Below are 27972 nucleotides of genomic sequence, written 5' to 3'. Positions count from 1 at the left end.
GTGGACCAGCATCTTATTAAGACACTTTATGTTGGCTTTTCCTCTAAATTGTCCCCCCATCTATACAAAATCATAAATCAGCAACTGGGGAAAAAAAAACAAGTAAACGCTTGTTAGTGCAGTCTAACTGGAAGCTGTGTCTGCACACTTTGGCTGCTGTTGACTGATTTCAGATTGTTCAGCTCAAACACAATCAGTGACTAAAAACAGAACATAGGAAAAGGTGGGCTTAGGGATTAGGGTTGGGGCATTTCAAGCAAAAGCACTCCTCCCTATCCACTTGGAAAAATTCGACTAATCTTCCAAGATTGCCCCCAGATGACTTTGCACAGACTTGTATATTTGCCAACTTTACCTATGCTGGGCCTCATTTAGCGGACTTTGGCTTTGCTTTTTTAGAAGAGCATTAGATGCTACCATAGATTTAAGATATAAGAACAGTTGCATAAAATATTTGATATTTTTGTAATTGCAGTATTCACAAATGTCAAACATCCCTTGCAGGAACACAATGCAGACTCGCGCCCTCTCCTCTTGCGTTTTGCACATGAAGGCAGGTGTCAGAGTGAGTTTCTGTGGTCAGGGTGGAAGCAAAGTGTGCCTGCCACTCTGAAATGTCACCTTTTTGGTTAAGTAAGATAATACAGGTTAAATGGATCTGTTTTTTTCAGCGGCTGTTTATCTGTGTGTGAGGCAGTCAGTGAAGAAAGCACGACCTTTTGGGCTCATTTAAATTGCAGCTACTACTGTTAGAGGCAGATGATGTCTTTGCCAATAAGACCTTGGCCATTGAGGAAACTGCCCGTGGTGCCGTGCTGCCCTTGTAACTATCACAGAAAAGCTCCTCTCTTCTTTCTCTCTGTCTCCACAAACTGTACTCATTTACGTTTGTACTCCTGTGTGCCCGTGTATGAAGTGAGTCACCCCTCACGGACGAGGGGGTTGCTCCCCGTCCCGAGGCTGTTTCTGAGTCACTCCTTCACATGGCTCCCCCAGGACCGACAGCCTCGCGGTTTCTCTCTCCAGCCTCTGCTATGTGTAAGACGGGGCCAAAAAACGAGCCGTCCAGGAGCGAAAAGAGAACGAACCGCACCCTGATTACTTAACGTTATATTTACACACCTATTCAGCTTTGACCCACAGCTTCAAAGGGACGTGAATCACAAAGCTTATTTGTGTTTTCCACATTGCGGCTTTTGTTGAAACTGTTGCAGAGCTGGAATTGTGACGCCTCTTCTAACCCGTGTCCTTCTGTGAATAACAGGGGCGGACATTGTTCAGTGGCTGATGAAAAACCTCTCCATAGAAGATCCAGGTAAATGTCAGTACATGTAAGCACAGCAGAGCTTCCAATCGAAGACGACGGCAGCTTCACGTGTCTGCTTTCTTTCATGTCACCAGCTGAAGCCATCCATCTGGGCAGTTTGATCGCTGCCCATGGATACGTCTTCCCCATCTCTGACCACGTTCTGACGCTTAAAGATGACGGAACCCTTTATCGCTTCCAGGTACGAAAAAAAAATCCACCTTGGGACTGTCCTTGATATGTGTTAGAAGGCCTTTAAATATAGAATAATGAGCTGATGGCAGTTTATCAGAGGGATGTGTTTATTGCGTGATACTAATGAGAGCAATCCCTCCTAAGCCTATTACTCATCCCACCAAGGTCGATACTGTGTACCCCTGCTGGATGCTTCATCAGAGCAGGAGGTGGCCTGTAGAACTGGGCCGATGGGTCAGTAATGCAGCTTGTCAGTCTGGTGGTTTTGTTTTGTTTTTTTTCCTTTGCTCCTTCTTCTTCTTATACAGCACGAACACTGACAGATCTGTCTGATGGCTACAGACTCTGCTATGACTCATTACTGTGACTGGGCCATTAGCATCTTAATCCAGCAAGCAGGCTACGCCAGGCAAGCTCCCCTATGGGAAGCGCTGAGCTGGCTACACGCTGGCTCTGCACTTTTTGCTGTTGCCAACCGTCCCTCGGCCCCTCCTCAGTCTACCGCTGGATGCATTTATCTTCACCTATTGCTCAAGATTAAAAGCCATTATTGCGGCTGTGCAGCGAGGGCAGCGAATGCCGCGCTTCCTTATTCAGCAGAGGCTAAAAATATTCCCTCTGATGTTGTCGTGATGCAACAGGCTCGCGTCATCGGAACCTCTGAAAAGAGTCCACAGTGGATTTGAAATGCGCTGGCCAGCCTACATTGCAAGAAATAGTGTCAGGGGGAATTTTGAATTGCTAGTCTACAAAAAAAAAGAAATTTTAAATATGTGCTACACCAGGAGAAGACCCAGATTTGATTATGTGCCTTCTGCTGTTTGTCACAAATTCACAGTTTTGTGCACAGAGTGGTGACTTTCTTTTGATTTGTCATAATTTCTTCCTCTCCGAATCCAAATGACACCGCTGAATGAGAGCACGTTAACTTTTCTGTTCATTACATTCAAACCAGCACACTCATCAGTGCCGGGCCTTTGCTCCCGAGCTAATTGCTTTTATGACAAATAGTGCGAATGAAAAATGTCCATGATAAGTTCTAATTTTGCCCTGTTATTAAGAGCGTATGATAGATGTGAATGATCCATTAATAATGGACTTGAGAATGAACTTTGAATGCATAATATCACTTGTAGTAGACTTTAAGATAGAGAGACTGCAGCTACCATTGCCATTGCAGATCATTACCTGGAGCGCGCAGAGGTCAAAGGTCACAATCAAACAAAGAGTACTCATCCATAAAAGGGGCAGGGGTGGTGGAAGTATTTGCTGTTTTTTTACGTGATGATAAAAAAAATTGATTATTTGTGTAAATAAGCAAAATCTTTTTTTTATTTATTCTTCCTGCTTTCATCAGTCTCCATACTTCTGGCCTTCAAACTGTTGGGAACCCGAGAACACAGACTATGGTGAGTCACACGCTATTCCCTGTTTCTCCATCGGTGAGATCTCCCTAATGCCTTCAGCTGTCTCATTTTCTCCACAACTGACATCTGTAGCTCTGTGGCTGACACTCACTGAGTATTGATCCATTCCCTGTAATGTATCTGGCCCCCGAGGAACCCCACCCCCGCACCCACCACCACCCCCTTCCCTCCTAACACCACCAGGGAGAATCCTGTGGGATACAATTAGCTTAACAAAATAAAGGGACAGTCACTGCTTTGACAGCATCTCTGGCTATCTGCATGGCATTTACTCGAGGTTTGGTATTTCAAAAGAGAACACATGGCCTGCCTGGCTGCTCTGGCAGGATGTGCATTAGTTCACACAGCTGCGGCCTTGGTTTAAAAAAAAAAAAGCAAACAAAGAAATCCCACCATGCATTGCAAGTATTCTTTTTGTTGTTGTTTTATTGTAGTTATGACAGTGCTTATTCCCCTCTCTATGTTTCACTCTTTGTCTTTGTCACCCTGCAGCCATTTACCTGTGCAAGCGCACGATGCAGAATAAAGCCAGGCTTGAGCTCGCTGACTACGAGGCTGTAAGTAAACTGTCGTTTTGGTTTAGCGATCGCCAGAAAGCTCCTAATTCAATTCCATCATAGTGCATGAACCATAGTATGATGATGCTCTCGATTTCCTGTTTTCCTTCACTTTGTTGAAAAACCAAAAACGTGCTGAAGCAGTCTCTTCTGGGCTTTTAAAATAACAAAATGTATTTACAAGAGGATAAGAAAAGGAAAACAAACAAACAACAAAAAAGAAGAACAACAACATCAAATTCTGAAAGGTAGATTTCTTTACCAGGAACACCACTTTGAGGAATACAATGCAGTCAATGTAAATAAAAATATCTTTAGGTATACCTGCATCAGCAGATCGATACAGTCTCAGGAGGGGCATTGCTGCAGTGCTGATCTCGTTGTTACACAATAGCAATCCGCTACACTTTAATATTCTAAATGACTCTGCAACTATTGTCCAGTGGACTTCCTTTCACTCCTATTCAGGTCACTTTATGCCTTCAGGCCTCATTGCTTTCACTGATAACATGCCTGCTTCTGTAGTTTTTTTTCCCCTCTGATTTTGTAACAAGCTCACATACTGTATTAATGCTTGAATAGCTTTTTGGAACCCAATGTTCACTCACAGGCACCAAAAAATGCAATTTCTACAGGTAAATACTGTTTATGATCATTGTTATAGTAATAAATAAACCTGAGAGATAAACAATCCACAAAAAGCACATTATCACCTCTCTTATTACCACAGGATACCTTGATTGGTTAGGACTGTAAACCCTTAACTCTAATGTTATGTTTTAGAACCAAGCAACTTAAATTTGTTTCATAAAATGTTAAAAATTATTGATGCAAGTTAATTCCCGTGTATGTCAGGTCTTGAGAAAGCATCTACTGTGCCTAATTATAAAGCGCATCTAACTTTCCCACAGTTATCCCTGTGGGGAATGCGTTTAATCATTGCAGTTTACTGGAGATGAAATCAATGATGTATACTGAAACAATATACCTGTGTGAAACTCACACTACATGTGGTATCGGCATCTTGTCATAAAAGTGAAGGCATCAGAGTGAAAAATCCAAGGGCCTTGAAATCAAAGTCAAGCCCTTGAAGATAAACTCCTTAAGTCTTCCTCTTACACCGTGTCTGATTGGCTCCTCCAGGAGAACCTCGCCAGGCTGCAGAGGGCTTTCGCCAGGAAGTGGGAATTTATCTTCATGCAAGCTGAGGCTCAAGTCAAGTGAGTATATCAGTTAATTTTCTAACTTCAGCACTAATGTGACAGGACAGATGTTGATACAATCAGGTTTAGAGAATGCTGAGCTTTGGCTGCCTGCACAGTGTTTGTGTTCTTTGTAAGCCTGACACCTGGTGGCTGAAATGTGCAAGTGCAGCGATAGTCCTGCAGTTAATGGCATACAGTAGCTGTCCTTTCTTGTCTTTTAAAATAGAAAATCAAAGTCTTGGCATCATTTAGTTGTTGCTGCTCTGTGGCTGTAAACGTGAGGATATAAAAAAAAGTCTTCTTATGTCTGGAGAGTAACGACAACAAGCAAATGCCAGCTGGTAAATGTCAGTTATGTAAGAGCTAGGTCCCACCAGGCCTCTCTTGGTGAACTGAGCAGACAGGTTAAGACCTACACTCCTGAGTTTCTTTGCTCTTTTGTCTGGCCTGTCTGTGTTTTTAACGTATGCCGGCAGCAGAGAGCAAGTATGGACCTTAGAGGGTTAATATTTCAGAGCCGTGAGCGTTTTATTTTAAAGACCTGTATCCTCTGCTCTCAGGATTGACAGGAAGAAGGACAAGGCGGAGAGGAAGATCCTTGACAGCCAGGAGAGGGCATTTTGGGACGTTCATCGGCCAGTGGTGAGTAACAGCCAAAATAAGGAAAAGAAAAAGTGCAGAAAGGAAAAAGAGAGTCACATGGTTCAACTAAAAAATGGAAATGAACTCAACAAAAGAACAGAAAAGAAGGGATGTTTTGTAGGTAGACAGTTTTAGCATTTAAACACTGAAAAGAGCAGATTTAGCTCCACATACTGTCCAGCAGATAGCCATGTTGTGTTGTTGGTAGCACAATCAGATTTGGTGCCAGTCAATTTGCATAAGAGTCTTTTGTGAGTGTGGCGTTGCTCAATAGAGCACCAGCACCGTATTGTGTGAGCAGCACAAGTGTAGACAATACATGCTGGAGAAACAGTCTTATCTGACCCAGAAACATGCTTTGTCTGCTGCTGCCTCCCACAGCCAGGCTGTGTCAACACCACAGAGATGGACATCCGCAAGTGCCGGAGAGAGAAGAACCCACACAGGGTAAAAAAGGTGAGAGGAAGAGACAAGCTGCCACCAACCACGTTCATTTTTAAATGTAATGTTTTTTAATAACTCTGCTGCTTAGTCATATATATATATATATATATATATATATATATATATATATATATATATATATATATATATATATATTAGGGGTGCAACGATACACAAGATTCACGGTTCGGTTTGATACTTTGGTGTCACGGTTCGATATTTTTTCGATACAAAAAAATGTTCATGCCTTTTTAATTTGTCATTTATTAAAATTATAAATATATATTTTAACTCAAAAGTACAGTTTTTAAATTTAATGTTGCTGAAACAAAAGTAATTAAAAAAATAAATATATCTCAGGGCTCGCAAAATTTCAAAATCCCTGGTAGCCCTTCGGGCAGGGACTCTTCAGTTTTTGGTAGCCCAAAATAAATGTAAGTAGCCCGAATAAAAAAGAGAGCAATTTTTTGATTGATGTTTTGTTTCCTTTACAATATTATACATTAAAGTATAATATTGTAAAGGAAACAAAACATTAATCAAAAAATTGTTGAAAAACAAATTACAACATTGTATAAAAATTACAATCATCAACTCAAATACTTGGTTCTAATTGAACAGAAATTTCTATGAACTTGTAAGAACTGTGTAGGACATGAATCAGTCTGTGTCAGACCCTGGATTTGAAATTTCCACTGAAGTCACGGGTAAGAGACAAGTGGAACCAAGATCGAGGCCGTTTGCTTTTTGAAGTTTGCAAAGACTGCTAAATTGTGCCAGTGGTAGTTCACTCTTTGCAACATAGTAGCTGTTCTAAACAGATTTTTCAGGTTTATTTTTAGTATGTTATTTGCAATTGGTGTTTGTTCTGGGAAAGATATTGCAGACTGAGCAATAATGCATTTCTTGCATTTCTCATGGCTTCTAATGGGGGGCTTTCTTAAAATGACTGGTCCCAGTAACAAAGGCGCTTGTCGACTCAGAAATCGAGAGAAAACCAACAACACACCCGGCAGAACATTATGTTATTTACACGGGTGCACATAAGTGGTCCGCATGTGCGCATTCGCTGTCAAAATAAAAGACGCACCAGATAAGAAGTTGCAACGCGCGTTTGCGTCCATATAAAAAGCACTGTTTTTGTCCGCTAGAGTGGGATTTTCACGGCACATTCCACACCACATCTCTGTGAGTTCATTATTTGTTTGAAGCCAGCTCACCTCCTGCAACCACTTTTCCGAGAATATGCTCTTCTTTTGTGGTTCGGACTCCTTCTGACATTTCTTTGGAGGTGGAGGAACACCAAAGTAATTGCTTAAAGGAGCTTCTTCGACATCTTTAAGAGTTCTAAACTTTAAGAGTCTGTCCTCCTCCAGAAAATCTTATGTATGCAAACACGCGTTGCGCGTTTTTGTTTTTTGTTTTTGACAGCGAATGCGCACCTGCGGACCACTTATGTGCAGCCCCGGTTATATAGCTCGTCATGTTGCAGCCACAGAAATTATTTTGTCCATGAAACCATAAAGCTGCACTTTCTTTTTGCCTCATAGTCTGATTTGTCATAACTTTTCCGTTTTGTGGTAAGCTTTTCTTTGGCTGTCACTTCTTTACCCTGACCTGTCAGCAGAACTAAAATATATATCCTGCTGCTTTTACACACGCACTCACATAAGCTCAGCGATTCTCTGCGCGATCAACCTCTCACATGTTTAAGCTGCGGGAGATTTCACTTGTCATGTTTGCATAGTAAGCTAACGATTGATAAGACGATGTCAGAGGAATTGGTGCACAAATTATCATCACTCACCAATCAGTGCTGTCGCTCTCTATCAGTTCGTGCGATTGCAAAGTGAAAGCAAAAAACAAGCGCAAATTCAAAGGCGACTTCAATATGTCACATATTGACAGTGGCTCACCCAATGACATAATTACCCAGCTACATTTCTGAAAGAATGCAAAAGCATTGACATATATTTTTCCTTCCTACAATAGCCCCACGGGCAGGGAAGAGATAGATTTTGGTAGCCCGACTGGAAAAATCGCTAGCTCCGGGATGTCGGGCTAGCAATTTTGCGAGCCCTGTATCTGATTGAGGAATCACTCATCTTTGGAAAAGAGAGTTTATTACAGAGAAATGTCTCTTTCCAAAATAAAAGCTATACTATACGCTTCTCCTGGGCTATATTCTCAGCAGCATATTGTAGCGGGTCAGGGCTGTTCTGGGTTCTGTTTGTACAGTTATGTTTTGTTTATGTTGCCATAGTGACGGGTGACCCCTTTCGCCGGACGGTGTGTCCTTCCGGGGTCAGAGGGCGCCCTGTGTGGTGTTGTTGTTGTTGTTGTTGCTGCTGTGCGGTTGCTGTGCTGAGCAGTTAGCTAGCGGCAGTGTTCTTCTGTAGATGTCAATAAACAGCTGTGCTCCCTGGCTAGCTCACGGGAAGCAAGACCAAACGACACCTCCATCTCCTCCTTGTTTGAGAATCATGTGCTAACGGCTGTCTAAATGACTCGGGTAAAGTTTGTAGCATGCATGCTTGTTGTTTTTGTCTGCTTCCACTTGTCTTTGCACTAGGATGATGTCGGAGTAAATGTGCAGTCATATTCTTGTGTTCCCACTAGTGCTGTCAGCGTTAATCTCGTTGAAATGACGTTAACGCCACAACACGGCAAATCTCCGTTAATGAGCTAACTGGCTAACACACTAGTTCCCACCCATGTAATTGAGGATTGCGTGGCACATCCAACATACTGTTTTACTTTAGTCCATGACACGCTTACCTTCAGGGTCATGTATCTGATTGAGGAATCACTCATCTTTGGAAAAGAGAGTTTATTACAGAGAAATGGCTCTTTCCAAAATAAAAGCTATACTATACGCTTCTCCTGAGCTATATTCTCAGCAGCATATTGTAGCGGGTCAGGGCTGTTCTGGGTTCTGTTTGTACAGTTATGTTTTGTTTATGTTGCCATAGTGACGGGTGACCCCTTTCGCCGGACGGTGTGTCCTTCCGGGGTCAGAGGGCGCCCTGTGTGTTGTTGTTGTTGTTGCTGCTGCTGTGCGGTTGCTGTGCTGAACAGTTAGCTAGCGGCAGTGTTCTTCTGTAGATGTCAATAAACAGCTGTGCTCCCTGGCTAGCTCACGGGAAGCAAGACCAAACGACACCTCCGTCTCCTCCTTGTTTGAGAATCATGTGCTAACGGCTGTCTAAATGACTCGGGTAAAGTTTGTAGCATGCATGCTTGTTGTTTTTGTCTGCTTCCACTTGTCTTTGCACTAGGATGATGTCGGAGTAAATGTGCAGTCATATTCTTGTGTTCCCACTAGTGCTGTCAGCGTTAATGTCGTTGAAATGACGTTAACGCCACAACACGGCAAATCTCCGTTAATGAGCTAACTGGCTAACACACTAGTTCCCACCCATGTAATTGAGAATTGCGTGGCACATCCAACATACTGTTTTACTTTAGTCCATGACACGCTTACCTTCAGGGTCATGTATCTGATTGAGGAATCACTCATCTTTGGAAAAGAGAGTTTATTACAGAGAAATGGCTCTTTCCAAAATAAAAGCTATACTATACACTTCTCCTGAGCTATATTCTCAGCAGCATATTGTAGCGGGTCAGGGCTGTTCTGGGTTCTGTTTGTACAGTTATGTTTTGTTTATGTTGCCATAGTGACGGGTGACCCCTTTCGCCGGACGGTGTGTCCTTCCGGGGTCAGAGGGCGCCCTGTGTGGTGTTGTTGTTGTTGCTGCTGTGCGGTTGCTGTGCTGAACAGTTAGCTAGCGGCAGTGTTCTTCTGTAGATGTCAATAAACAGCTGTGCTCCCTGGCTAGCTCACGGGAAGCAAGACCAAACGACACCTCCGTCTCCTCCTTGTTTGAGAATCATGTGCTAACGGCTGTCTAAATGACTCGGGTAAAGTTTGTAGCATGCATGCTTGTTGTTTTTGTCTGCTTCCACTTGTCTTTGCACTAGGATGATGTCGGAGTAAATGTGCAGTCATATTCTTGTGTTCCCACTAGTGCTGTCAGCGTTAATGTCGTTGAAATTACGTTAACGCCACAACACGGCAAATCTCCGTTAATGAGCTAACTGGCTAACACACTAGTTCCCACCCATGTAATTGAGCATTGCGTGGCACATCCAACATACTGTTTTACTTTAGTCCATGACACGCTTACCTTCAGGGTCATGTATCTGATTGAGGAATCACTCATCTTTGGAAAAGAGAGTTTATTACAGAGAAATGGCTCTTTCCAAAATAAAAGCTATACTATACGCTTCTCCTGGGCTATATTCTCAGCAGCATATTGTAGCGGGTCAGGGCTGTTCTGGGTTCTGTTTGTACAGTTATGTTTTGTTTATGTTGCCATAGTGACGGGTGACCCCTTTCGCCGGACGGTGTGTCCTTCCGGGGTCAGAGGGCGCCCTGTGTGGTGTTGTTGTTGTTGTTGTTGCTGCTGTGCGGTTGCTGTGCTGAGCAGTTAGCTAGCGGCAGTGTTCTTCTGTAGATGTCAATAAACAGCTGTGCTCCCTGGCTAGCTCACGGGAAGCAAGACCAAACGACACCTCCGTCTCCTCCTTGTTTGAGAATCATGTGCTAACGGCTGTCTAAATGACTCGGGTAAAGTTTGTAGCATGCATGCTTGTTGTTTTTGTCTGCTTCCACTTGTCTTTGCACTAGGATGATGTCGGAGTAAATGTGCAGTCATATTCTTGTGTTCCCACTAGTGCTGTCAGCGTTAATGTCGTTGAAATTACGTTAACGCCACAACACGGCAAATCTCCGTTAATGAGCTAACTGGCTAACACACTAGTTCCCACCCATGTAATTGAGCATTGCGTGGCACATCCAACATACTGTTTTACTTTAGTCCATGACACGCTTACCTTCAGGGTCATGTATCTGATTGAGGAATCACTCATCTTTGGAAAAGAGAGTTTATTACAGAGAAATGGCTCTTTCCAAAATAAAAGCTATACTATACGCTTCTCCTGGGCTATATTCTCAGCAGCATATTGTAGCGGGTCAGGGCTGTTCTGGGTTCTGTTTGTACAGTTATGTTTTGTTTATGTTGCCATAGTGACGGGTGACCCCTTTCGCCGGACGGTGTGTCCTTCCGGGGTCAGAGGGCGCCCTGTGTGGTGTTGTTGTTGTTGTTGTTGCTGCTGTGCGGTTGCTGTGCTGAGCAGTTAGCTAGCGGCAGTGTTCTTCTGTAGATGTCAATAAACAGCTGTGCTCCCTGGCTAGCTCACGGGAAGCAAGACCAAACGACACCTCTGTCTCCTCCTTGTTTGAGAATCCTGTGCTAACAGCTGTCTAAATGACTCGGGTAAAGTTTGTAGCATGCATGCTTGTTGTTTTTGTCTGCTTCCACTTGTCTTTGCACTAGGATGATGTCGGAGTAAATGTGCAGTCATATTCTTGTGTTCCCACTAGTGCTGTCAGCGTTAATCTCGTTGAAATGACGTTAACGCCACAACACGGCAAATCTCCGTTAATGAGCTAACTGGCTAACACACTAGTTCCCACCCATGTAATTGAGGATTGCGTGGCACATCCAACATACTGTTTTACTTTAGTCCATGACACGCTTACCTTCAGGGTCATGTATCTGATTGAGGAATCACTCATCTTTGGAAAAGAGAGTTTATTACAGAGAAATGGCTCTTTCCAAAATAAAAGCTATACTATACGCTTCTCCTGAGCTATATTCTCAGCAGCATATTGTAGCGGGTCAGGGCTGTTCTGGGTTCTGTTTGTACAGTTATGTTTTGTTTATGTTGCCATAGTGACGGGTGACCCCTTTCGCCGGACGGTGTGTCCTTCCGGGGTCAGAGGGCGCCCTGTGTGTTGTTGTTGTTGTTGCTGCTGCTGTGCGGTTGCTGTGCTGAGCAGTTAGCTAGCGGCAGTGTTCTTCTGTAGATGTCAATAAACAGCTGTGCTCCCTGGCTAGCTCACGGGAAGCAAGACCAAACGACACCTCTGTCTCCTCCTTGTTTGAGAATCCTGTGCTAACAGCTGTCTAAATGACTCGGGTAAAGTTTGTAGCATGCATGCTTGTTGTTTTTGTCTGCTTCCACTTGTCTTTGCACTAGGATGATGTCGGAGTAAATGTGCAGTCATATTCTTGTGTTCCCACTAGTGCTGTCAGCGTTAATCTCGTTGAAATGACGTTAACGCCACAACACGGCAAATCTCCGTTAATGAGCTAACTGGCTAACACACTAGTTCCCACCCATGTAATTGAGAATTGCGTGGCACATCCAACATACTGTTTTACTTTAGTCCATGACACGCTTACCTTCAGGGTCATGTATCTGATTGAGGAATCACTCATCTTTGGAAAAGAGAGTTTATTACAGAGAAATGGCTCTTTCCAAAATAAAAGCTATACTATACACTTCTCCTGAGCTATATTCTCAGCAGCATATTGTAGCGGGTCAGGGCTGTTCTGGGTTCTGTTTGTACAGTTATGTTTTGTTTATGTTGCCATAGTGACAGGTGACCCCTTTCGCCGGACGGTGTGTCCTTCCGGGGTCAGAGGGCGCCCTGTGTGGTGTTGTTGTTGTTGCTGCTGTGCGGTTGCTGTGCTGAACAGTTAGCTAGCGGCAGTGTTCTTCTGTAGATGTCAATAAACAGCTGTGCTCCCTGGCTAGCTCACGGGAAGCAAGACCAAACGACACCTCCGTCTCCTCCTTGTTTGAGAATCATGTGCTAACGGCTGTCTAAATGACTCGGGTAAAGTTTGTAGCATGCATGCTTGTTGTTTTTGTCTGCTTCCACTTGTCTTTGCACTAGGATGATGTCGGAGTAAATGTGCAGTCATATTCTTGTGTTCCCACTAGTGCTGTCAGCGTTAATGTCGTTGAAATTACGTTAACGCCACAACACGGCAAATCTCCGTTAATGAGCTAACTGGCTAACACACTAGTTCCCACCCATGTAATTGAGCATTGCGTGGCACATCCAACATACTGTTTTACTTTAGTCCATGACACGCTTACCTTCAGGGTCATGTATCTGATTGAGGAATCACTCATCTTTGGAAAAGAGAGTTTATTACAGAGAAATGGCTCTTTCCAAAATAAAAGCTATACTATACGCTTCTCCTGGGCTATATTCTCAGCAGCATATTGTAGCGGGTCAGGGCTGTTCTGGGTTCTGTTTGTACAGTTATGTTTTGTTTATGTTGCCATAGTGACGGGTGACCCCTTTCGCCGGACGGTGTGTCCTTCCGGGGTCAGAGGGCGCCCTGTGTGGTGTTGTTGTTGTTGTTGTTGCTGCTGTGCGGTTGCTGTGCTGAGCAGTTAGCTAGCGGCAGTGTTCTTCTGTAGATGTCAATAAACAGCTGTGCTCCCTGGCTAGCTCACGGGAAGCAAGACCAAACGACACCTCCGTCTCCTCCTTGTTTGAGAATCATGTGCTAACGGCTGTCTAAATGACTCGGGTAAAGTTTGTAGCATGCTTGTTGTTTTTGTCTGCTTCCACTTGTCTTTGCACTAGGATGATGTCGGAGTAAATGTGCAGTCATATTCTTGTGTTCCCACTAGTGCTGTCAGCGTTAATCTCGTTGAAATGACGTTAACGCCACAACACGGCAAATCTCCGTTAATGAGCTAACTGGCTAACACACTAGTTCCCACCCATGTAATTGAGAATTGCGTGGCACATCCAACATACTGTTTTACTTTAGTCCATGACACGCTTACCTTCAGGGTCATGTATCTGATTCAGGAATCACTCATCTTTGGAAAAGAGAGTTTATTACAGAGAAATGGCTCTTTCCAAAATAAAAGCAATACTATACGCTTCTCCTGAGCTATATTCTCAGCAGCATAATGTAGTGGGTCAGGGCTGTTCGGGGTTCTGTTTGTACAGTTATGTTTTGTTTATGTTGCCATAGTGACGGGTGACCCCTCTCGCTACATCACATGAAAACCAAAATAATTCCAAACGCCAGATCTGAATGAGGGTGGGGGAGGTTTAATTTGCCATGTTGCAAGGAGAGATTAACTTCTGTCTTGCTAGCTTGCCCTGCGCTCTTCCTTCTGACGATGCTGTCTGTGTTGAGCGCTCAGTGGATCTGCGCTCGACAGTGCAGCCTAGGCGGAGTAGTCGAACACAGATTCACTGAGCGCTCAACACAGACAGCATCGTCAGAAGGAAAGTTGATAAAATAAATTACAAATTTTGTATTGTTCGATACATATGCGTACCGAACCGAAAGCACTGTATCGAACGGTTCAATATCGATACGAGTATCGTTGCACCCCTAATATATATATATATATATATATATATATATATATATATATATATATATATTTTGCTTGTTTGGAATATTATAAACATGAGAATCAGTTGCTTGGAGTATCATCTTTTGTGTGTTCAAAAAAACAAACAAAAACCTATCGGCTGATCAGATTTTTAATTCAACACATATCGTTATCAGCATCGGTCTCCTAATAAAAAAACTTCTAATAAAAAATAAATGGCATTTTTATTATTTCTATTAAAATTAATCTAAAAATATTTCCTTTTCGGTTTTGTTTCAAAGCTTACTAAGTGGTCTTTGTGTGCAGCTGTGAAAATGTCCTCTTCGACACTTTAGATCCCTTATTCCCTGACACAATACTGAGTCCTGCTCCCAAAACAATCACCAGACATACATCAAAATGGGGTTAACAACATGGCAGCGGTAACAAATTGAAACCGTGTCCCACGTGTGTCTCCACTCGCCCGCTCTAGTCGGTCTATGGAGTACCAGATGATGGCCAGAGCCAACCGAGTCCTGTCCACATCGGCTCCCAGCCGACCAGGAAGACCACCAAAGACGATGTTCAGAAGGAGGTGAGCCAGGGCGTTGTTACCGTCAGCCTGCCTCACTCATCCATCATAACATAGCCGCGGTTGGGGACGTAGACCGATGAGCCGTTCCCTTATTTAACCTCCTCATTACTCCTCCTCCCTCTCCCACAGATTACCTTCTTGAACATCCAGCTGGAGAGACACTGTATGAAAGTTTCCAAAGTGGCCGACAGTCTCATGACCTACACCGAGCAGTTCATGGAATATGACCCCTTTGTGTCAGCCGTAGAGCCTTCAAACCCATGGATCAGTGACGACACTACCTTCTGGGACTTGGAGGCAAGGTGAGGCTTGAAACGGGGAAAGCATGTTGGGATGTGACCTGAGAGTGTGCCAGGAACTAATGATGCTTTAAACCCACACTAAGGTCAGGTGGAGTGTAGAGGTCTCAGTGCTAATGAACTGTTGCTATCCTGAATTAGCTGGGATCTGTCTGTTTGGATCTCATCTCACATGAACACTAACACTGGCATTCCCAAAGGTTCACTCTGTCCTGACTTGCTGGTCGTGACTCTCTGTAGGCCAAGTGACCAGACCTTCTATTCTATTCTATCCCATCTTATTCTGTTTTTTTCGGATGTGTTTCAATGTGAGCAGTCGCGAACCCACCCAGCAGCGTGTGAAGAAATGGGGCTTCTCCCTGGAGGAGGCGCTAAAGGACCCAGCAGGTCGAGACCAGTTCCTAAAGTTCCTGGAATCAGAATTCAGCTCAGAAAACCTGCGGTAAGAATCTCTATTATTTGACTTCTGTAAAGGTTTATGTTTTTTTGCAGTCTGGTATGTTGCAGTAGCATGATGCTGCTGCTATAAAATGCAGAGCTATGCTTTTTAGTGGCTAAAGAAAACAAGGCATGTGTGATAAGAGTGATAAGTCATAAAAAATGTAAAATTGACACTGTAAACACATTTTCTGGAAGTTGTTATTGACTGTGTATGGCACTGTTGTAGGTTCTGGTTAGCAGTGCAGGATTTTAAGCGACGGCCACTCCATGAAGTTCCCTCCAGGGCGCAGGAGATCTGGCAGGAGTTTCTGGCTGAAGGAGCTCCAAGCTCCATCAACTTGGACTCTCACAGCTACGAGCGCACCAGCCAGAACCTCAAAGACCCCGGACGATACAGCTACGAGGACGCTCAGGTGGGGGGGGGACAGATGGACTCACGTGGCTTTACGTGCTCACTTTTGATTTATCTTGGCGCTCTTCTTCGCCCAGATCTATTTTGAGTTCACCTCAAATTTACTTTACACTGCATCCCCAGTGACAACGCACAAACTCGTTTGCTTTCCCTCTAATTGGCTAAACTCTCCATACTCATGTTACACAACGGAATGAATGAGGGCAAGGATGAATAAAAAGAAAGAGGAGAAGGGAGGAATGACAGAGTGTGTTTGTGTGGGGAGCTAATGAGCCGACTAATTCCATGAATAGGTGGTTGAGTCGGTTCACAGTAGATTCCTCTGCATTCAAAGTGCGTCGGTGATGTGTGACGTGCAACGCCTCTCACTGGCAGGACATTACTCAGCTCTGTCTTGCAGGACTTTGTTGCTCATGTCAGTACTCTCGGTTTGCATCACCTCTTGCATGCATTGCATTACCATAATCAGGCCTCTCTTTATTTTATTTTATTTTCTTTACCACACTTTCTCCTTTATCACTCACAGACCAACGCGCGCTTATGTGGCCTTCTTTATCTTGCAGGAGCACATATTCAAGTTAATGAAAAGTGACAGCTATGCACGCTTTTTGCGATCCAACATCTACCAAGACCTCCTGTTGGCCAGAAAGAAGGTGAGCTGCACTCGCTGACCATGATTTCGGCTCCACATTTAACATGATGCAATCACTCTTTTTGCGTTCCTCATATTGGTTTGATTTTATTCTATCATTTAATAAACATGCCAGGTTTATAATCACTTTATGTATATCAATCAAAAAGTAGATATTTTATCTATATTATATGCTGCAAGGTAAATGGAATGTAAATTACTACGTTTACATTTCAGGTTTTCTGCTTCATTTTATATTAATAAAAACACACAATCATCTTTAAATAATGATACAATGTCATGTTATGCAACATTAGTGCTAATTACAAATCATTGGTCCTTATTGGTATTATATCTGTATATTGATACACTACACTGTCAAGGTTTGAAATATAATAAAAATGTCATCTGGCCTTTACCAGGTTTTAGAATTAGACGATACAACTTCAGATAATTAACAACACATGAAATATTACACTGTGCCATTATTTTTTTAACAAAATTAAGCCAAAATGTTGAAGCAGTGAGTGAAAAACTAAGCGAACGCTTTCTGCTTCCATCGGAATTTAGAGGGTAAGTAGCAGCCAGGTCCTGCCAATCAAATATACTCGACTAACTCACCAATCTGCAAGTGTTTTGTCAGTTTCCAGGTCTGGGATGTTAAAGAATGTATTAACGCAATGCCAAGGAAGAAAGGCATGAACAGATGAACAGCGACCTTAGAGAAACAATTCATCAATCTGGGAAGGGCTGTAAGGTCATTTCCTTCATCATAATACAGCGAGGAAGATTATTCACACGATGAAAGCATTCGTGACAGCTGGGAATCTTCCCAGGAGTAGATTCACATTTGCAATGCTCTGAGAAATCTCAAAAAACAAAGAAACAAAAAACATGCTCACATCTAAATGTTCAGGTTCATGGCATACAATCAGAATGAGACTGAACAAGTACGGCTTGTTTCAAAGATTTGCCAGGAGAAAGCCTATTCTCTTTAAAAAGATCATGGCAGCGTGGCATAAGTTTGCAAAGTTGCATCTGAACAAATTGCAAAACGTCCGGAACAATTTCCTTTTTACAGAAAAGGCAGAAGTGGAGATTTATGCCCCTAACGCTCAGCACCGTGCTTGGCCAAGCCAAACACACCACATCAGCACAAACAGCTCATACCAACTGTCAGGCACGGTGGTGGAGGGATGATGTAAGCTTGTTCTGCAGCAACAAGACTTCGAGTCGACCATAAACTCCTTCGTATATCAGAGTATTCTGGAGACAAATGTTCATTTTTGTAAATGAAATAATGACACAGTGTAATATTTCATGTGTAACTGTTCGTCTGGTGTATATTTAATCATTTTACAACCTGTCAAGGACCAGCTGATAATTTTTATTATGCCCTCATATGTAAAACTTTAGAATTGAGGGTGTACTTTCGTTTTTTCACATGACTTTAGGTAACGAAGTCTTTGTGGTATTGTTGGATGTAATGATCTTCTTCCACCACTAGTCAGTAGTGTTGGGTGATATTGCACTTTTAAACGTGATGTTTTGTTACTGTAGTTTCTATTAAAAATGTTACTTGATAGGGTTCTTTTATGCTTCCACACAAAACCTCTGAAAAACTTATAATCAGGCAGAATTTACATTATGATGTTCTTCTTGTCCTTTTCACCCATAAAATGACCAAAAAATTTAAATACTTCCTCAATGTAAATGCTGTCCTTTCTGCTATCTTGCTAGCACATGCACACGTATACTAGTCCAGTATGCAGCTCCCTTCCAAAAGCACTAGGAGAAAAACAAAAGGAAATATGCATTTTCTTTTTTTTATTGTTTTGCAGTAACAAAAAAATTGCAAAAGATTCAGACTGTTTTAAAAAAAGAAGAAGAAGAAGAATATATGCATGGGAAACAAACATATTCAAACAAGCAACTCAAGGTTTGGGACTTACTGAAGTATTTGGATCACATTGAAATAAAGTGGGTCATTTAATGTCACGTAGCAGCATTTCACAGCTCTTAATAAGGTCTTCAAAGCACCGTAAGGCTACAAGCAGAGCCCCAAAAAGGCACAACCACTGTGCCCAAAATGCAGGTGCAAGGAAACTGCTAAATTATTTAAAATGTCAACGGAACAGTCTTGAAAAAAACATGAGATCATATGCCAAACACAGACAAACCGCTGTGTAAAAGAGGAACAACAGCCAGCCTGAAAAAGAAACTTACAGAGCACAAGTATTACCGTGTTATATAAAAATTCTATGCAACTTTTGTCTGTCTCCTTCAGTGTAACCTTTAAATCTCATGTAGCAGCACTCATTTAGCTGTTTAACTGTAATGCAGAGCTTTTCAGCAAATCACAGCTTCTCTGTTCATGCTAGCCTTTCTGCCCTTTCCCCCTTTGGACACTGCTCCTTGTGCTGGCCTGTCACTGATTCCACTTCATTCCCTAAAAATAATAAATGCAACCCCTTGCACTCTCCGTTGGCCCTCATTTTTTATTTTTTATTTTATTTTGCAATGCTTGGCCCCCCTTTTTTCCCTCACTAACAACATCACTCCCAACTCCCTCGTCAACACCCATACCTGACCCAAACACTCACCCTGCTTCCCCCCCTCCAAAACAGCAGCCAGCAGACACTGAACAGGGCCGCCGCACCTCCTTGGAGAAGTTCACCCGCAGTGTGGTAAGTCATGTGGAGCTGGGGGCTGTTCATATCACAAACCACACTGGCTGGCTCACTATCAGTGGCTTGTTTGCAGTTATAACCATGTTACACTCTGTTGTGAATTTTTTTTAGACCTTTAATAGGACGTGTGTGTGTGTGTGTGTGTGTGTGTCAATAAGTTAACACCCTAGTCACTTTGAATGGTCACAACCTAACACTTTTTGATCAAACCACATTGCTGGTAGAGATTCTTTGTGTTACTTTTGCTGTCGGAACCTCAGACTGGTAACGAGTTTTCGTTTTAATCTACTTTCCAGGGCAAGTCATTGACGGGAAAACGCCTGACAGGCCTGATGCAGTCATCCTGACACAGCCTGTGCTGCAGGGGCACAGCCAGACCCTGTCGGGTGGGTGGCTGCCGCACAGGGGCCGGGGCACGGGCACAGACAGTGGAGCTGGGCTGGACAGGGCTGCTGTGGAGGCTCTCAGACACTGCTCCGAGGACTGCTGCCATATTGGTATTGCAGCACTGGGCTTGCTGGGGTGAACACCCCAAATTGAAACACTGATGATGAGACAATGTCGACAAGGGGAACCTCAGCCAACACACAGCACGGCATGCAGCGTACAGTACAAGCAAATGCAGTGCAGGGCTCTTCATCACTTAGGCGGCAAACTGGTTGTGAGTCTCGATGAAGCTGATCAGTTTATTGTTTTCAGGTTGTTTTATATTAAGCGTTATTAGAAACGAAAAGAACATCTGCTAAATATTCTTTGATAGGACTGCGTGTAACTCGCCACAACGTTTGCAGTGATGACTATCGTCTTATGATTTCGGGATCCAAAAATAGCTGCAGCCAATCCTAACTCGGACATAAATACAAAGTCTAAGAGGCACATCAGCACAGACACAAATCTGTTTTACATTTGCCTCTGTACTCACAAAGCAGCCAGCAATAAATAAAGCCTGTCCAGTTTTTTTTGATTGTTTTGTTTTTAGAAATATCCAACCTCTTTTTATATCTTTCTATTATATTTGTGTCCTAAGCGAAGCACGTGTCAGTTAAACAGCGAGCACAGCTTTAGCACTGTGAAAAGACGCAGTACAAAGCCTGTATTCTCCACGCTGAGAGGCATCTACAAAATGGATTTTTAGAGGTATAACTTTTCATGCTTCATTACATTCCAAAATTTGACATAAGGGCTTAATGTAGCATTCACACTGCACCGTGGCGTGCTTCATCCAAACGTCTGTGTTGAGAATTAATGTTTCATTTCTACAACACTGCTCTGTAATGAGACGCGTGGCGATGATTCATTTCTTCTGGCTGGCAAATTATTCATTTGCTTTGAGAGGTTCAAAAACGTGGCTGTGCAAACAGTTGTGGTGTGCAGCGCCGTTTAGTCACAGCCATACGTACACAGTCACAGGCCAAATAGCATCTCCGGTTTTTTTTAGGCTTCTGCTGTAGTATTCAAAGTATCCAGTGCCATGGGTCCATCTAGTGGTGGCTGAACCACAGGACCAGAAACCAGAGTGTTAAAAGACTGAACTGTGCTGTCTTCATATCATGATATCAGAACAAGTTGATCTCCCGTCTTGGAGACGTTACAAGGCCTGCTACTCAATATAGGATCACTTATTGCTTTTTTTAAACTGCATGAATATTTTTTAATCACAAAATGTTACCTGATCATTTAAAAAACAAACATTTTTTTTGTTGTCTCCACGAATTATCTGTCGTGTTTTAATGACTATGGGGGGAAAAAAAGAAATATTTGCATGCTGGACTATTATGGAGTGCTAATTTAGGGAAGGATGGTTGGATTCTCCAAAGAGGGCACACAGACAGGGACCAGCCCTGCACCGGAGCAACACTCCTCAGCGAATCAACATCTAAGCCCCGAACTGCAACTGGGAACAATATTTGACCCTCGATAGACGACGCACACCGAAGATAAAAGGCCTCTCTGCTCCACTGTGGCTTCAGACTCCTTCTACATACAGAAAGTGCTTGGACTGAGGAGATTATGGTCTCACAGCTCCCCCATGAGGCCAGTGACTGCTATAGAGATAAACTACGCTGCTGAATGAGTCAATCATCTATTCTTTTGTATTAGAGTCGTTGCAATGCACTGTACAGGTCATATTAGTAATTATTGTTAACATAAACCAGTAACCTCGTTGAGTATAAGGTAGAGAGATATGCTTAACTCGAGTCGATGTACCAAATGTTATCCTCAGCACAAGACACAATGACACTATGTATCGAGTGCATTGTAAATGTAAATTGGCTAAATTTCATTAACCAAAAGCACACTTTATTATGATATGGGCACATTACTATGCATGTAACATATTCAGGGCATTTTGTGCTTTTAGTTTCGCAATCAGCAAGATAACTACTGGCACTCTGAAACACTCAAGCACCTGCTGTCTATTCATGGGTACCAAATAATAAATACTATGGACCTGTCTGCTTTGTGCTGCTGTCTGGGTGTTTTTACTGCCTTGAGCCATAAAGCATAAAAGATTCTGGCAGAGATTTAGAGAAGCAGTTTTCATGCCGTAGATATGTGGAGTCAAAACGAGCCATACGTTTGTTGTAGTTTTGCCTTTATATACACCAGCGTGGATTTTTAAGTCAAACAGTCAAGATGAGGTTGAAGTGCAGATTTTAAAAGGTGTAACAAAAGTGTTACATTAACTGTTTAGGGATTGTTTTTATACGCACTCCCCATTGCACTGTAGGGGTGTAAGGAAACAAAATCATGAAGAAAAAAAACAAACCATTAGGTCCAAAATGGAAATATGGACCTAATATTATAACATCGATTCATCATCTTGACATCACTGAATTGAATTACTAGCTAAAGGAATCTGAAACAGGCTTTTAAAGAGACACTGCATTGGCATTTTTTAAGCATAACAGTTAGTTTAAGTGGTGTTGTGTAATAATAAAAATAATAATAAACTTTATTTATCCCCTCTGGTCCTAAAATTAGTTCATGGGGCCATTAACAGCTGTTGACTGGAAGATCTCAGACATGTAGGTTCTAGAAGGTCACACAGGGCTACAATTTTATAATGAATTCTAAGATATACCGGTAGCCAACGTAAAGAGATTAAAACTGGAGTGCTGTTTCTTTCGTGTAGCAGCAGCATTCTGTACCAACTGGAGACGGTCAAGATCCTTCTTATTCAAACACATAAAAAAGGCTGCTACTATAATCAAGACAAGACGAAAAGAGGAATGAATAATCATCTCTAAATCCGCTTTTGACACCAGAGTTCAAAGCTTAGAAACATTTCTCATGTGGGAAAAAAAAAACAGTTTCTGATTAATCCACAAATGATGCCAAGGTTTCTGAGGTTTGGTTCGACAGAAGAGGGCAATAGACCAAGGTATTGCTTGATTTCAGTTATTTGGTTCTCTCGGGGAATAAATAGGGTTTCTTTTTTCTTTTTTATCAGAGTTCACCTACAAGTAGTTTTCAGACAGACTCTGGTTAATACTACTAAAACAGTTTATTACACATCAGAAAATTGCCTGATTATTTGGCCTAGGGGCAAAATAAGAGAATAGGTCCCAAGACTGAGCCCTGTGGTACCCCACACAGCAGGCTCTTGGAGACTGGTTTGCAAAAACATTGAATGTTTTGCCAGAAAGTTAGGAGGTAAACCATTCTAGAGGCCCACCTGATAAACCGACTACATCCCAGAGCCTGTTAATCTAAATACTGTGATCATGTTCGTTATGCTAGAAAAACTGGCAAAACAGAGCACTAAATACTACATCTGGATAGATAACATTCAGTGCAGAAAGTATATGGAGGATCAGCAACAACTGAAAATTATTCATGACTAAAAATCAATGACTGATAGCGATCCATTGTGGGTTTTTCTATGTGAGTATGCTGCTACTGGATTGGCAGTGTTTGGGATCATTGTCATGCTGAAAAATGAAGCTGCTGATAACCAGATGGCATTGCATCGTGCCATCTGAACTGTGCTTTCTGTACACACAGAGGAGAAACCTAGCTTGGTTTCAGCACAGTTCAGATGGCATTAGCATGCACGACACAAGAAAGTAGTATGTTTTGGAGCAACGTGCTGCAATCCCAAAATTTTACAGAGTTCTGGCTTAAAAAAAAAAATATTATTGACGTTTCTCGTATTGTGATCTTATTCCTACCTGCTGCCTAAAACGCTGTTTTACTGCCATTTATTGGAATCGTTTATCTCCTCTGTGTACCACAGTTAACATTCAAATGTTTTTGCCACCAGTAAACATTCCTGTCAGGAGACGCTGTTACTCATCCCATTTCTTCAGACTCACTTGTTATTTATCAAGCAGCACCTACTGATCAATAAGATCTCTGTGAGCGAGATCTACTTTTGTTATCTTTGTCTTATACAGAGTCCAGCACTGCCTCCTGCTCTCACACACTCAAGAGATGTTTTTCCTCTCGCTCTGTCTGCTCACAGATTCTGAGTCACTCCAGCTTATCGATCCAGTCTAGGAATCCTGTGCTTATCAGAATGACCCATCTCCCTTTTGCAGAAAAACAGCATCAAGCAAAAATATTCCTTTTTTTGTTTATTTTTTTCAGAACAATAAAAATAGTTTAACAAAGACTTCATTCTCTCTTTTTTGACTATTTACAGCAGAAGATGAAAAAAACAAAACAACCAAACAAATTAAAAATAAACAAACAAAACCCCTAAAACGGTCATGTCCATTTCATCTCCTCTTGGCTCTGTTCCCACCCCGATCCTCCCTCTCCACCCTCCTTTGCAGGCTTGACAAGAGAGTACCAGGGCCTATTGCTGTCTTTGACGAGGTATACAGGCTATTCAATGATTGGTGACACGTTAAATTACGGAGGCATCGCTAACTTTTGCACTCGGGAGCTTCTCCTTTTGTTCAGAACTGCACCGCACTTGGCCCGTTCATGTATACGGTAGGTAACACTTAGCAGATTATGAGTGATGACACATGCTTCAATTTACTGGCATGACTGACTTAGGAAGATAAATGACACGATGACCCACTTTTTTTCAGTTTTTCTTTTTTTAACTGTGGAAACAACACGTAACTGAGGAAAACAAGACAACCGACATGTCTCAGATGCATTCCTTGTCCAGTGGAGATAAACTGCTGTGTGTGGAGGGTCCCTGAGGGAAGTGAAGAAAGATGGTTTGAAGCACTTACGCAAGTCATAACAGACACATCTAAGATTAATGGTTAGCTTCAAAAACGGAGCAGCTGTTATTACATTGCAGCGATACTGAATAATCACATGGAAGAAAACAGACCTCTCAGACAGCATGTGCAACCAGCGGACCTAAAAAAGCTTTTGGATACAGTACTTCAAGCTCCTTCTAAATGTCATAAAGCAATTAGGCCCTCTAAAGCACTCAATGGAAATGTCACAAGTAACTTGGATTTACACTCGTCACTTCTAAGTAAATAGCTGTATCCCAGCGGAGTAATGTCACTCTAGTAACGATAATTCCAAATGCAAATCCGAGATGAATCTCACTGTGTCACGATCTCTGTAGAGTTTTTGCATGCCATGCGTGACAGCAGGTAGAACGAGCATAGAAGAGACAGAGCTGAAGCTTATTATTGCAATGTTTTCCTATAGCATGAGACTGCAGTATTCCCAGGCCCTACTGGCAGTCGGGATCCACGTGTGTTACTCTGCCAACTGAGAACAATCACATAAAATCAGGGCTGAGTGGCTGAACAATCAACAGCAGATGAAGTGAAAAGATGCCTGAGTAGTTGTGGCTATTATGCACCTGATCAGGACAGAGGTATCAATACAGTCTGAGCAAACGCAAGAAGTCATACCATCAAACTTTAAAACATAGAAATATTATACAACAGAGAAAATATGCAACAAAAAAAAGTGAGCTAAATCATCCATTTGAGATCAGAGAGGCAGAGAAAGAAGGGAGCAAAAACAGGTTGAGGGCCAGAAGCAGAAAACCTGTGTCCACACCGGGGTATTGTTACAGTAGTCCAGAGGTCTGCATGTAATAGTGGTGAGTTTGAGCACCATCTCTATGGCTGCAGGTCAGAGGGTCACTGGTCCAATCAGGTTGGAGGGTCATGGCTGTCAGAGCTGATTTCCAGTGCAGAGCGGCAAGCTGGCACAGTGATGAGGATAATGACGTCTTAGTGTCACATCGGATCACACAGCAGACACACAGTCGCAGAGCAGGAGTGGGCAGGCTGGGCCGCAGGGGCCCCAAATGCACCCGTTGGGCACAAACAGTCCAAAGGCCTGGCCTTTAGTGTTCCCATAGTTCTGAGAGGAGCTCCAGCACAGTGCAGAAAGGATAAAATGAAGCCGGATACTCACATTTCAAATGTTCACAAGGGGTCGATATATACTGTCAAGGGAGCAGTTGCTTCAATTAAGCCACATGGCTGGGAGAAGTGATGGATGCCTATTCATCCGTTTCAGTCAGTTATTTCAGGCCCAAATCAGGAGGGACATGAAGGCTCATTAGTTTTTGAGGGTTAAAATCCTCTTCTTCACTGGTCACCCCCCAGCCCTGGGCCACATGCCAATGTGCTGAGTGCTCCTATGTAACACAGACAATAACAGTAAGCCTCACGCATAATATGTCTGAGCAAGAGTTAAGATCTGCAGCCATGCTAGCAGCTTTTCAAGTTTAAACTAGCTTAGCACAAATACAACAGGAGCAGGGCTGTCAAAACATCAGATTTCTACAAAAAAATTGTCACGGCCATAATAATTGATAGCGGATATCTATAATAAAAAAGAAACATCAAATCTTAGTTATGGAGGTACCCAAATCATAACAACATTTTTTTGCTATACGCTAATAAGGTGAAGTCCACAGAAAACCTTCAAAAATTACAACCCCAATTCTAAAAAGTTGAGACAAAATGTAAATAAAAACAGAATGCAATTATTTGCAAATCTCATAAACCTATATTTTATTTACAATAGAACACACAGAACATGGGACATGTTTCTCTTTCAAGAAAATTATTTGCTCATTTTGAAAAGCAAAAAAGTTGGGATGGAAGCAACAAAAGGCTGCAAAAATAATTGGTACTATAAAGAAACGGCGACCAATTAGATTCAATGGCAACAGGTCAGTAACATGATTGGGCATAAAAAGAGCATGTTAGAGAGGCAGAGTTCCTCAGAAGTAAAGGTGGGAGAAGTTCACCACTCTGCAAAAAATGATCTACAAGTGAAGATAAAGCATTTCATCATCTGTAATATTTAATATTATCAAAACATTCTGATAATCTGTAGATATCCTCCAAGATTTCAGTATTGGATGCCTGTAACCTTCAGGCACTCAGACAGCCATGACTGTCATGGAAATCACTGCACAAGCTCAGAAACACATATAGAACTCAACTGTTTAGTGTTCAGATGAACAGAAATTTGAATTTCATTTTGGAAAACATAGATGCCGCCTCCTCTCTTCTAAAGAGCACGGCGTTCTAAACCCTGCTGCTCTGATGGTATGAGGCCGCATTAGTGCCTATGAACACATCTGGAAAAACATCAGCTATGACATATAAAAGTTTTAGAGCAACATATACTCCCATTCAAACAACATGTTTTCAGGGAAGAGCTTGCTTTTTTCAGCAAGACAATGCTAAGCCATACAGAATCTATTACAACGGCATGGCATGTTAGTCAAAGAGTCCAGGTGCTGCCTGCAGCTCTGACCTTTCTGAAAACACGGGTTTATGAGATTTGCAAATCATTTCAATCCATTTTTATTTACATATTTCAGAGTGTCCCAGTTTCTTAGCAATTGTGGTTTTACGTTTTCCGATAGTCATCAACATAATTACCCTTTTAAATATCACTGCATGTCAAAGAAACATAAGTGGAATATTTGCGCCATCAGCTCTGGTACAATACGATGGGAATGCCATTTATTTTGCATAAAGCAAGTTTTTGGACAAACTCAAAATATGAGGTAATTAAAACTCTATATTACCAGACAAATTTCCTGGCAGTTCATCAAATATTTCTTCAGATAGTTACTAAACACACAAATGTGAACTCATTGTGCTACTACTACTACTACTCAAGGCACCAACGTTATTAGGATTCAACTTCTAAGCGTCATGAATGGATGCATCAAATGTCACGGCAGTACATCTGTGATTTGTTGGGAGATTTCAGTCTGGACCACAAGTGGTGCTCCACTGTGCCGTGTTGCAAGCATGTCTGAAAACTAGACCAATGTTGGACTACAAAATGCTCGTGCATGACCCTTAATTAGTTTTATTGTCCAGTACAATGTGCAAAATGCAGTTTGTCTAAATCAGATTTAAACTGGTAACAATCACTCGCATACCATCTATTCTTGTCTTGTAATCTACTTGTTCTCTGACAAGGTACCACAAACGCTTACCTTCGATTTGATTTGTCCCCCTTGTGTAAAGACTATAAAGGTTTCTTCATCCAAACATTTCCAGTGGCCTGTGGCACTCCTTTCATTGGTTCCTTCATTTTCATACGTTCAATTCAGAGTTAGAGCAGAAGAAGAGGTCTTCATAGTCACACTGACTACTGATTCAAAAATATCCAGTAGTTCTGCAATGCAAGTATGGGTCTGCAATGACATTCAATCATCTACCAAACTTATCATTCACTTAAAAAACAAAAAGTCTTGTCTGCAATTTTCCAATTTCTCCAGTGTTTTTGTTCATAACCCTTCTGCTCCAGTGAGGGAAGAAAAAACAAAAAAGCCACACTCCAAAAACATCTTCCGTTCTGCACGGAGTCACTTGTCAGGAAAAACTGACAGTCCTTTGTAACCTTAAATGTCATATATATATATATATATATATATATATATATATAT

The 27972-nt window shown here is 42.2% G+C and overlaps 1 protein-coding gene and 1 long non-coding RNA gene across 6 annotated transcripts in view; one reads left to right on the top strand and one right to left on the bottom strand.

Moving 5' to 3' along the window:
* Window positions 1-21566, top strand: part of LOC146552631 (regulator of G protein signaling 6-like) — a 49663-nt gene extending 28097 nt beyond the window's left edge. The window contains exons 4-17 of one of the 5 annotated variants that reach the window (XM_085256168.1): window positions 1265-1315; window positions 1402-1508; window positions 2859-2910; window positions 3421-3485; window positions 4629-4705; window positions 5251-5332; window positions 5714-5788; window positions 14535-14636; window positions 14766-14938; window positions 15252-15377; window positions 15603-15789; window positions 16352-16441; window positions 19047-19106; window positions 19406-21566. In XM_085256168.1, the coding sequence (XP_085112294.1) occupies window positions 1265-1315; window positions 1402-1508; window positions 2859-2910; window positions 3421-3485; window positions 4629-4705; window positions 5251-5332; window positions 5714-5788; window positions 14535-14636; window positions 14766-14938; window positions 15252-15377; window positions 15603-15789; window positions 16352-16441; window positions 19047-19106; window positions 19406-19456 (1298 nt within the window). In that variant the 3' untranslated portion in view covers window positions 19457-21566. Of the gene's footprint in view, window positions 1-1264; window positions 1316-1401; window positions 1509-2858; window positions 2911-3420; window positions 3486-4628; window positions 4706-5250; window positions 5333-5713; window positions 5789-14534; window positions 14637-14765; window positions 14939-15251; window positions 15378-15602; window positions 15790-16351; window positions 16442-18159; window positions 18877-19046 lie in introns of those variants that run through there. The other 4 variants (XM_085256166.1, XM_085256169.1, XM_085256165.1 and 1 more) reach the window with 4 other exon arrangements.
* A 2110-nt stretch (window positions 21567-23676) lies between these two features.
* LOC146552630 (uncharacterized) lies at window positions 23677-27927 on the bottom strand. The gene is made up of 2 exons (XR_014889864.1): window positions 27520-27927; window positions 23677-25689 (listed from the first exon to the last, which is right to left on the bottom strand). It is a non-coding gene; the product is annotated as an uncharacterized LOC146552630 (long non-coding RNA).
* Window positions 27928-27972: the final 45 nt, after the last annotated feature.

The sequence above is a fragment of the Mchenga conophoros genome, linkage group LG19, assembly GCF_057382185.1.
Source record: "Mchenga conophoros isolate Kocher_MC1m ecotype Shallow Benthic linkage group LG19, M_conophoros_male_GT1.1, whole genome shotgun sequence".
NCBI classification, from domain to species: domain Eukaryota; kingdom Metazoa; phylum Chordata; class Actinopteri; order Cichliformes; family Cichlidae; genus Mchenga; species Mchenga conophoros.
The sequence above is the reverse complement of the archived record's forward strand: the minus strand, read 5'-3'. Positions and strand labels throughout refer to the sequence as shown.